Raw genomic sequence first — 12,384 nt, 5'->3', positions numbered from 1 at the left:
TCACAATAATACTAGTATTTTTCGATCGTTACTGCTTATTTAAAAAAATTATTTTTAACTTTTTAGTTAGTTTAGTTCTTTGAAAGCGCGTTATTCAGTTTTTTAAACTATATTTATTGAATTATATATATGTCAGTCTTTGCTGAATAGATTTCATTACCTGAAATATTTTAAATATCGTAGAGTTTAAAGAGAAAAAGGCCTAAAGTTGACCCTTGCAGGACTCGCATATTGAATTTTTTGTTAGTAGGTAACCTAGCATTATAAATTTCCAAGTCATCATTGCAACTGCTAACGAGTGTTTGATAGTTTTTGATTTGATAATATCAAAACTACTCCCGGAAAACTATTCCCCAGGCACACTGCGAAATCCCGGTAATGCACAAATCAAAATAATTAAAATCAGGTGAATTGTTCCATAACAACCGAATCATTTCCAATTTCAAATCCAATCCGAACCAGGCAATGCGCCAAAAAACAACACAGACTTGTTGCAGGTAGCCCGACCAATAATAACATTATCTCATTAAGAGATGGAGTGCGCGGGCGTCCCGACGCCTCGAAGGCGTCGCTCGCGCGCCAATGAAAACAAACGCAGGGTGGAGTCTCGTTTAATTTCTATAATAACGTGCAATTCAGAAAGCACAGTTAGATCTTAACTGCGTTATCGTTGGGAATCGAATAATGGCAGGACCCTATTTGTCGTCTCTGCCAGGAGACCTGCTGACAGAGTACATGTTCGGCAGGAGACGGCAGCGACGCAACAGGACGACGTTCAGTCCGCAGCAGTTGCAGGAGCTGGAGGCGCTTTTTCAAAAAACGCACTACCCGGACGTGTTTTTGAGGGAGGAAGTCGCGCTCAGGATTAGTTTGTCGGAGGCGAGAGTTCAGGTGAGTTGATTGCAGAAGTTTTGCATGGTTTTCGAAAGTAGAAAATCTCATCGGTCGCTTGATTTGAATAACCAACAACACGTGTTTCACTATACAGTAGTTTCCTCAGGCATGTTCAAACTGTATAAAGTATGAACTGTTCAGTGAAAATCTCACTCACTACTTGAAGTGAATGAGTTTGCAGTACTCAGGTACTGAAGAATCTTTGACTAATCGCTCGTGAAATATGAAACTATTATCAAACATCTTGATGAAGTGGAAAAAAAATCACCAATTATCATAATTTTCTGTTTTTTCCACTTAAATTCTCTCAAAAATCTTAACGAAGCGATATTTTTCATCAAAATATACCTCTTCATCTATAAATGATACAAAAGATACATTGAGGTTTCTCTTTTAATAAAACTAATAATAATAGATTTATTTCATTTTAAATTGATGATTACATAAAAAAATTGTGAGCCGCCACTGGACGCCTAGTAGGCGTGAAACATCTACAATAATATTTTGTGATCCCTGAAAAAATTGTTGGGTACTGTTTTTTTTTAATATGTTATTAAAATATATATGAAAAAATTTTAATGTGGCTTTAATGGCTAGTAAACTCAAGAATCTCGGCTAGTTATTGCAATATATTACTAAAGATCTTAAATTATAAATATCAGTGATGAATGTTTCAATGGATATAAATCCCACCGTCATTAGAAAATTGAACTATTGATTGATTTTTTTATGTTCCTGTTAATAACAAATAAGAAAAACATTATTGCGCTACTCACTGCGCTATCAACTGATTTCGAAATACAATTTTGTCAGTCTTTATGAAATTTGTTCTTCGAGCAAGCATTTTTTTTTCATAAGATTGAAATTGAAATTAATTATTGACCAAATCCAAAATACAAATTGTGAAATTATAAAACAACAACAAACATCAATGGGCGCTCCGGGGCGACTTCATTGATTCCAGTGGCGCATTTGCTTTTTTAATAAATTCAATACTTCGCCAGAACACTTAGTGACACGACTATCGTCAAACTCAAACCAGCCCGTTTCGTCTTTGACCAAGGCGTAATAATGAAGATTATAAATTAATTAATAATTGATTTAAAGATATTTTATGCTATGAAAATTGTGTAAATTTTAGTTTACCAAAAAAGTAGATTTTACATCTACTGACCCTTGAGACAGTCCAAATATATGCGGGCTTGATGCATAAATGCATAAAGCATTGCATAAATAATATAATAATAATAATAATGATATTTATTTACCAAAGAATCAATACATACACTTTCAATTCATTATTGAAGAATGCAATGAAAACACAGAGAAAATCCACAAAGGCTAACCTGCGTGTGGATCACTAAGGTTATTATACAATGAACTCTAAAATGAGTGACTAGTTATTTGTAAATATATAGTAAATTTATTAAATATAGATAAACTATTGAAAATTAATTGAATAAATAAGTAAAATATATAAATGAGGAACAAAATGAAGTGAATCAATAATACCAATTTTAGCACAGTTACGTATATATAATTGATATGCTGAATGGAATTTATAATTTTAGTCACCATAATAACTTAATAATAATTAAAACACAATCATATATATGTACATATATTAAATACCAAATGATACACGAGTATATACGACACTTGCAGACTTCAATTATGAAATTAAAAATATAATTCAATTACTGATGACTTGGTAGTGTGTGATTTTACTATCTTTGCAGGATTTCATTTTCAATTGCTTTTAGAGATTATTCATTTAGTAAAACATACGTTATGTAGTGGACACAACTTCATACACGAGAGAAATAGCTAACGTCGAACCAGTCGGAAGAGAATCGCACAGTCGCTTGCGCATGGCGACACGTCGGCACGGGCGGCTATAGATGTTTCACATCACAATATATACTTTATTATCTTCTACAATTTCTTAACATTTTAATTTGAAATGTTTCTCTTTGTTAATCTTGTTTATTTAATTTGATAGTATGTTTGTGTCAATTTTCCTTTTTGACCCTGTATGAAAACAATTGAGAGTGTGATTTTGTACAAAAAAAGTTGGCCGTACAAAAAATAACTTCTCATTTTCTCTATATCAAACAGAACCAAAATCTTGACCAAGTTGAAAACTAAAACCAAGTCAGATACATATTATATTCTTTTCCATCTAATATAAAACGTTTCATGAAGAAGGTCATAAAATTTCTACAATCAAACATAAAATTGACGAATCATATAGAAATTGAAATCTTGCGAATCATCAATAGCAAGAGTTTTTTCTATTTTCTGATTACATCAACAATGTATTGCTATTTTGCTAGATCCGGAAATATATTATTTCATTCCCAACTTTGAATTTTAATGAAAGAATGGTAGGTACGTTCAGGCAAAATAAAAGTTTATTAAAAAATTCAGCTACCTGCAATTTTTCAGCAGATATACCTGTCGACAATTTAAATATTTTTTCATTCATTCATTCATTTATTCCTCTTGAACTATTACTCAAAAGTATAATATTGAATCAATACCAATAATATAACTATTATCACAATCAGAAAATTATTGTTTAAACTATTTTCGAAAATATTATTTAGAACTCGTACACATTTGATTGAAGTAGAAAAGTAATATTTCAAATCGATCGGGTTGTTTCTTCGCAACTCAAACTAAAACATCTCTTCAAATACATAGTACCATACAGGAGTTCAATTAAAGTGGAAAAGTTAAGATCTTGCATAGTGAAATCATTATTATTCAGCATTACATTGCCTAGTTCCTTCTATAATTTTTCTTGAATTATTGATACGGTAGATCTGTTCCTCATGATTTTTTTGAGAACTCCAGCATGACGGTACTTAGCTTCTTGAGTTCTCTTTGATTCACTTTCACGAGAAAAAGTGATCTCTATTCAATTGCATACAAATAATCAACCAAGCTTCCTGGCGATGTGAGAAATATCAAATCTGTTATCAATCAAAACTTTATAGTTGTAGAAATTGAACCCTAATCAATCAATGAAAATTTGTCTTTCAATGTACCCTAAAAACACTAACTCTTCACATCTGATGATGGTTCCGAATAGTGTTGTTTTGAAATAAATTCCATTTCAACTATTGTTTTCGTCAAGAGAAGGATAACAAATTTCAGTAAATGAACAATTCAGTTTTCCCAACGTTTCAAACTTCATTGAATCCACCACCAAAACTGAAATGGGATATACCAAACATTAGTTTATCCATGTTAAGGAAGTTAAAGAGATATGATTTGAAAAGGTTATATTTTTAGGAGTGATTAATTTTTGGTAAAGAAAGTTTTTGGCTTTCTACTACTCCATCTGATACAAAAAAATGGATGAGAGAATCTTCCAAAGAAAGGAAGGAAGTAATCAATTTGAAAATAAGTAACTCTTAAAGAGATATATAACAGACAACAAAGGTACAAAAACAACCTGACACAAGGGACTAACGACATGAAACCTCAATATGCTATGCAGGACAGACCACTAATTAGAATCGGTCGAATTTATTGATCATTTTTTTAAATTGTGAACGATGTAGAAATATCAGAAAAAAAAGAGTAGTGCAAATTTCTTTGGAACAAAATGTTAGGGAATCTGATTTAACAAATATATGAGAACACTATTCTGTCCTTCTATGTCTCTTCTAGTGTCAACACCTTCTTGTTTGAAAATTTGGATCGCCTTACTGAAGAATCGTGGTCATTTTCTCTCAAGTCTTCACTGAGGACTGTTGGGTGGATGATATTTAATTTTTTTGCATTTCTTTCGTGTTCAGAAAACCTGTATTCCAGGTAACGTTCCGTTTGTCCTATATCACATTTCGAAGAACCCTTGCAGTTGATTTTATAAATGTGGTTGATTTCATTTCCTGTTCGTCGTAGTTTATTTTTCCCACAGCGTTGAAATTTGCAAACGCAAATGGTTGTGCACTTGAGAGATTTTCAAACATTTTGGATTATTGGTTTTCATTGTAGATTATCTACTTCCATTTAGATGTTTTCGCTAAGAAAATACGGCAATTACTTTTAATAGGAAAATATTTCATTACCTCAATGTTTTTGTTATGATATTCAGTATCAGAAGATGATGATTATACTGATTTCATTGTTGGAACTGTGTTGTGAAAAAAAATTTTGAACCTTTCCGAAAAAGAGGTTTTGTGTTACCAGTTGATTTTGAAAATCTGGTTTGGTGCTTTCGATATCTTACTGTCTGAGAAAGCTAGGGAATTACCCTTTTCCACTAAAAGGGTAAGAGAAAAAACTTGGCAACGATGCTCTAGTCCCTAGTCAATAAAAGGATAACTATCAGATGAATTGATCTACTTTTTAACTAATTTTAAACACTCTTGAGAACTGATCCCAACATATCTCTGGAAAATGTGGGAAGCTTCTCCATTATGATACTAGGGAATACTTCTACATGATATGACTACATGGGACAGTTCATTATTTTATATGGTTCAAATTTTTATTGCAGGTTTGGTTTCAAAATAGACGGGCCAAATGGAGAAAGCAGGCAAGATTACAGCTTCTTCAGGATGCTTGGCGGATGCGCTGTTTAGGAATCACTTCTCCTCAGTTGATTCTATCAGGTATTTATTCATTACTGAATCTAAAATTCGGTTTGGAATCGCTATTCCCCATGAGTCCTTTGATAATTATTCCAGGTTTTGTTCTAGACATCACAATCGCGCAAAGAATTAGAAAGTTTACACTAGGTATTTTCTTTATAGTTAATTATAATAAACTAGCGACCCAAATTAGCTTCAAACGATTATCAAAACATAGGGTCTCATCAGCGTGTCCACCAAGAATAGGCTGGAAAATTTCCAGAAGAATCCAGAACATTCGAGAATATTCGACAGCACTAACTTCACAAAAAAATCTGGAATATGACATACTGTTCGTAAACTATCGAAAGAGAGTTCTATACATTTTGTCGAATTATTAGAGGCAATCGAAGTCGCGAAGGAAGACCAATCAATCAGTTTCGATGTGGAAAGACTTTACACCAACGTTCCTGTCGAAGAAGCACTTCAAATTAATCAGAAGAAGCTATCCAAGATGAGGATCTGGAAGATAGAACAATCTTATCTATATAAATAATCAAGGATTTGATATTTCCAACTGAAGGACGAATTCTTTACGAGAGATTTGGGACTGCCAATTTGATGGCCACTTTCATCAATTATAGCCAACATAATATATATGGAATAGTTTGAAACTCTCATCAATGAAGAAGCCCACAGGAAGCCCCAAATCTGCGTGAGATACCCTTTATAGTATGGAACCATGGGAATACAAAACGAGACACCTCTTCAAAGCAAATCAACAGCAAACAACCTTCCATCACGAATTGCCATTCTTAGACATATTCCATTGGAATGGTTATTCCAAAGTGAAAGATAGCAAGAGCCTCACCAGAAAAAGAGAAGCCGTCACAACCAGTTCTTGCCCCTACATCAGAGTATTATCGGAAATAATAAGAAGAATTGGGTTGTACAACATCAGAACCTGCTTCAGATCCGGAAACACCATCCGTAGCAACCTCAAGAAAACCAGACCACCAAACGCGGACTGTGATTCCAAGAATTGCATTTACCGGATACCCTGTGAATGCGGAAAATCCTTTATCGGTGAAACTAAGAGGCCAGTGAAAGTCCACATTGCCGAGCACAAGAGAAATACAAAGCGAGGAGAAACCAGCAAATCGAGAATAGCAGAGCATGTTTGGACTCATCAACATAACATCAAGTAGTCCCAAACTAAGATCATCCACAGGGAGGAACACTGGTTTAAGAGGAAGTTCAAAGGAGCTACATATATGTGTTCCAACGACGCATTCAGCCAAGCTGGTGTATAGAGATACGCAACTTATGGAAATCTGTTCTCAAGCGGGAAAACGGTAAACTCCTGCTAGGATGTGTGAAAGCGTTCGAATGACCTATCAATAGTCATGTCTTGAAGGAATGATCCAGTCATCACCCGAAGTCGATTGTGGATGCTAACCGTCGAAATGTCGTAAAGTAACTTGGTTTGGATTTTTTTTAATCATTCAAATAAATGTTTCCAATTATTTAATTTATAATTTTTTGCTTATCTCAGTTTCATTTTAATTCTCTATTTCTTCACACTCTGGGGTCATTTTCATCTTTCATCTTGTTCATTTTATTCGTTCAATTGTAATTTCATTTCACACTGCATTGCCTAATAATAATAATGTATTAGTTAATGATTTCAATTGTATTTGTTCTTTCAGAGATTCCAAATCATATTTGAATCAAATCAGACAATGGAACTCCGAACTAGTAGAATTCATCGTAAAATGTTGTCAACCACCTTCGAACAAAAATATACTTGTTAGAATGAAGAGTAAAGATTTCCCCACAACTCTCTGTTCAGGGCATATGTAACATGTTTGTCAAACATTGTGATTGCAGAACGAATATTCGCTAAGTATCTACAATCGTTCTCCAAAGGATGATACCTATTTCAATGCAAAACAGTTCTTTATATTATGTGACTCTTCCAGTCCAGTTTTCAATCAACTGTTGAGCCCAGAAAAGACAATTGAGAAGCAGGTTCCATTGCTAAAATTACATTATACAACTACTACAATTACACTACAAATACCATTTCGTATGGAGATTATGACTTTCGTTTTATTGGTATTTCTGATTATGGGCTAAAAAACTTATATATCAGTAATATTAATAATACTGTTGGGCTTTCCTTTGCGAGTTACAAAAAGATTTGAAAGATATGAAAAGATTGCCAAGGATTAAAATAATCTCAGTGAACACAATATCATTCAATTTTGATGGATGTAGCCGTTACTACGTGGTAGAAAATAATAATGAAAAAAGGAGAAATTAAACTTTCTATGTTTTTACCACTTTTATTCGTAACTAACGTTACTAAATTTTCAATACAATATATACTTATACAATATAAGTTTGAAAATGTACGTATAGGACGAAACTGCAGTAACGTTAGTTACAAATAAAAGTGGTAAAAACATAGAAAGTTTATTTTTTCTTTTTTTCATCGTTCAATTTTGTTCATCTTTTTCAATTGAACAGCTAACCTTTCTGTCTCTCTCTTGAGATCTATTTACATCCCGGCCAAGATATACATTTGAAGTGCATTATTACTGCTTACGTTGAATAATGGAGCAATGAGTTCATGAGAACTTTTCCAGGTAGACCTCAACTTCCTGGCAATCCAACGGAATTGGCAGAAAAACCACAAGAATACCCTACCGTTATGAACCCTGGTCTTCCAGTGCCCTGTCATTGTTCACCCGGTGCTGAAAGCAGGAGCCCTCATAGCTTCAGAAGCTCACCAAGCCCCTCCCAGTTGTCTCCAGGTGGACCAGATGACCTTTCCATGGCGAAGAGCTCGCACAATGTCGATAAATTTGAAATTAACAAAAGTTTAACTCCTGACAGCAGTAGGGGCGTAGGAACACAGTTGTAATGAGGATATTAGGAAATAGTAGTGAATCCGATTATTTTTTTTAATTTCGATAATTGCAACATCAGCAGGGTAGTCAGTTTTGCTGTAAGAAATGAAACAGATTCTATTGAAGATTTATATTCTAAATTGATTATGGAAATTTTTAATGTACTCTTTGGAACCCTTGGTGTAGTAATGAATATTACTGGAGTTTTATCCCAACACCAAACCGTTATTTTCAACACCTCTACACGTGTTTCCATCACCAAGAGGAAGAAGAGGAAAATTAAACTGAGTTTAATCTTTCTCTTGAAGATGATCACTTGGTGATCATGGTTTGGTGTTGGAATGCAACTCTAGTAATATTAGTTATGTAAATAGTAATTGTCCAAATGGAAACTTTGACTGGATATCTTCTCGAATATTTTTTATCAGACTTCATACACAGAAGGCAACGGAAAATCAATTAGAAAATTTCAGTTTTTCAATCGTACATACAAAAGGTGATTGAAATAAAAAGATATTCATATAACGAGAAGAGAAATACGTAAATTTTAAAAACCTTGTTGATCATGGAGTATTTTGAATTAACATTTATGTTAATTGAAACAAAATTAACATTTTTGTTTATTACCGACTCCTTTGGACTCGATTTTGACTAACTTCAAACGGACAGATGTATTTTGAACTTTGTACACTCATGAAGAATCGGCGACAAAACAATGAATTCATCAGTTCATCTCGTTATCCTCTTCAGAATCGCCAGGATTAAATAATTTCCTCACACAGTCCCTGTATATGAGACAACGACACTGTCTGCGCATGCGTATATATTTTATATTGAAAAAAATGGGTTTCAAATTACAAACCAAACTAAAAAGTGGAAAATAAATGATAGTTTAAAAAATTAAAAAACACGCTTTAATAGCAGCACAAACTAAAAAATAAAAAATAATTTGAAACTAATTCAAGATTGTGTCCAACATCGATAATAAATCTGTTTCCAAAAAAATAATTTCGTTGTAAAAAAGCGTGGGGTGCTAAATAGTGACAGTGACATAACTTGGTTTGAAATCTTTTAATTTTTATTTTTAATTTATTGTCAATAATATTTTTAAATTTTTTTCATTTTCAACTTGGTTAGGATCTGTTTGCCAGATTGGAGCCGTAATAAAAATATAATTCAAAGCATATCACGTTTTTTACAACATAATTAATTTTTTTGTAAATAGATTTATTATCGATGTTGAACACAATCTTGAATTAACTTCGAATTATTTTTGGTGTTGCTATTGAAGCGTGTTTATTTAGTTTTTCAAAATATTGTTTATTATCAGCTTATAATCTATCGATGATTGATCACACTACCTAGATATGAATTGAAAAAAAATGCTTCCAGAATAAATACTCTCAAATATGTACATTGAATCACATGGATATTGATTTTCTCATTTATACATTACTAGTAAGAAAATAAATTATTAAGCGGGTTTTGTGAGCCTAGTGTTTTATGTCAAAAAAGGTCACTTACTTTGTTATGTCATGTACATTGTGGCTTCATGGGACATAAACTTCTACCTTAGAATTGAGGTTCACGATCATTACAATGAAGACTATTTTTTCAATTTACGAAATAATAACAATTTATCATTCTTATTATTATTATTATTATTTATTCTTGAACCGTTGCTCCTATGTTCACCACCCAAAAACCAACTGAATTATATGACATTACCCTTTTTGATATTGAAAACTATTTTCACGAAAGCCAAACAGATTCATCATTTTTGCCAATGATATTTTTTTTTCTTTTTGTACAGCGTTTGGTTAGGAAAGGCCCCACTCGTGATTGAAATATAAGTTCATGAAAGCAGGACAAGAACTTTTGGGTTATTATCTTTACTTCAGGTCTACGAAAATAATATACTTTAAAGAGGTATCAAATGACCCTCTAAGGCCTAAACCAAAATGAGTGAAAAGCCAAAGTTTTCGTGGGAAGGAATGTTTGCTTTGTTGGAATTTCAATATACATGTTGCTGAATGGTTTAACGAATATGATGATTTGTTTTGTTTGGGGAACACCTTTTTCAGTATGTTAACTACTATTCAGAATACGAGTAATGGCATACATTTTTATGCCCGTATGAATTCCACAATCCGGAAAATTCAACCAAATACACTAGGTCTCAACACGAAATGGTTCCTGAGAAATAATCCATGATTATATCTCAAATGTATGAAAAGTGTTCCCAATAACCTATAAAATGAAAATGTAAAATATGTTTCTCCACTCTTTATCAACGCAAAAGCTAACATCTAGATGAACTGTAAATATTATTTATTTAGTGAGTTGCAGGAAATTGTAGAATAAAAATGTTCGTATTCTATATTTTCAGTTCAAACATGATGATTAATAAGTACTTACTAATAAGATTAATTTTGATTTCTACCTATTGGAAAGAGAAACATGTGTCGCGGTTTTGTAAACCTTTTATAGTGAAAATCTAAACAAATCTCATTAGTATGTTCTCATATGGATCTACATCAAGTATCGGCCAGTTCCATTATCAATTATGAATATAACAGTGCCCCAATCCCATTACTTTTGCTGTTCAATAATTGATTATGTTTCTCCAGAAGTAAATATTTTGTTGTTATTATGTGACTTTTATTGGTAAAACAAATACAAATCTATATAAAAGATGCAAAGTAACTCTTTCATTCAAAACAGAAGTCATGTTGGAATTTAAAAATGTATAAACATGCAAGTTGCATCTACAATAAGAAAGATGCTTGGCAATTTCACCATTTCATTTATATTCAATAATACGCATTGTAAACAGAGACTTTGATGCAGAAAAACATTGCTATCTTGAAGGAAACCCTTTTTAAAGGTCTGAAATAGTCAAAATTTGGTAACTTTTTTTGCCATAATCCCAAGGAAAACAAGAAAAATTGTAAAGCGTCACGGCACACCTGTCAGATGTAAAACTCCAAAAATTATATTTTGTGGCCCCTGTGATGATTGTTGGGTACTGAAACATTTATAAAAAAAATGTAATTGAAATATACATGAACAATTTCAATCTGGCTTTAATATACTAGTAAAGAATCAGGTAGTTATTGCAATATATTACTAAAGATCTTAAATTATGAATATCAATAATAAATGTTTCGATATGAAACCCACCATTATTAGAGTTTCTTTGCAGGAGGCTGCTCACTTTCACTTTCTAAATTATCACTGTCAGACATATTTTATTTTTATATATTTTTAAAAATTCTTCATTTTGTAAAACACGGGTTATATAAACTGTAGTTTACATAACTTTATACGCTATAGGTACCTATCCGAGCTCAGTGTCGCGAGAGAGATAGCGTAAGGCCTCACCAGCGGAAAGAGAATCGCACAGTCGCTTTTGCGTGGAGACCTGTCGCCAAGGCATGCGTCGCCACGCCAGCAATCGGTTTTACATGCAGCTATAGATGTTTCTCATATAAAAATTTCGATTCAAAATTATTGGAGTCGACGACATCTCCCCCTACGAAAATGTCCATGGAATCGACAGAAGACTCAAACACCAAATATCAAAGATACATTTTTTGATATGCATCTCAAGACGAAATTTCCCAATTTCTTTTCAATTCTGTGATACTCATTTCAAATTCGTTTCAACCATCATATAAACTAGAGTTGAATCTAGAGAACACAACTTGATATTTCTCACATAATTCATGAAAATAATAAAAAAATTATGAAACTCAGGAAATTATTAAAATTTCGTGATATTCGTCTCAAATTAGTTCCATTCGTATAGAAACGTTATAATAGAGTAGGTATTGTCTTGCAATTTTCACAATTTTAATACAGAACTTGATTCTACTCTCATAATTCATGCATATGACCCTTATTGACGAAATTTCACGAATTCTCTTCAATGGGGAATGTTCCTCAATTTGGGTTATTACAGCAAATGCAAGTTTGAACAAAATAAA

General features: G+C 32.6%; 1 protein-coding gene across 1 annotated transcript; it reads left to right on the top strand.

Moving 5' to 3' along the window:
- Nucleotides 1-369: 369 nt before the first annotated feature.
- LOC111516491 (dorsal root ganglia homeobox protein) lies at nt 370-11,046 on the top strand. Its single transcript, XM_023172646.2, has 3 exons — nt 370-891; nt 5,408-5,522; nt 8,132-11,046. The coding sequence occupies exons 1-3, from the start codon at nt 685-687 to the stop codon at nt 8,407-8,409; spliced, it is 600 nt and encodes a 199-aa protein (XP_023028414.2). The 5' UTR covers nt 370-684; the 3' UTR covers nt 8,410-11,046.
- The last annotated feature ends 1,338 nt before the right edge of the window (nt 11,047-12,384 follow it).

This window comes from Leptinotarsa decemlineata, unplaced genomic scaffold (genome assembly GCF_025532065.1).
Source record: "Leptinotarsa decemlineata unplaced genomic scaffold, Ldec_3_MD MMD2_tig00000133_RagTag_RagTag, whole genome shotgun sequence".
In the NCBI taxonomy this organism is placed as follows: Eukaryota; Metazoa; Arthropoda; class Insecta; order Coleoptera; family Chrysomelidae; genus Leptinotarsa; species Leptinotarsa decemlineata.
Note: the sequence above shows the minus strand (reverse complement) of the source record. Positions and strands in the feature narration are given on the sequence as shown.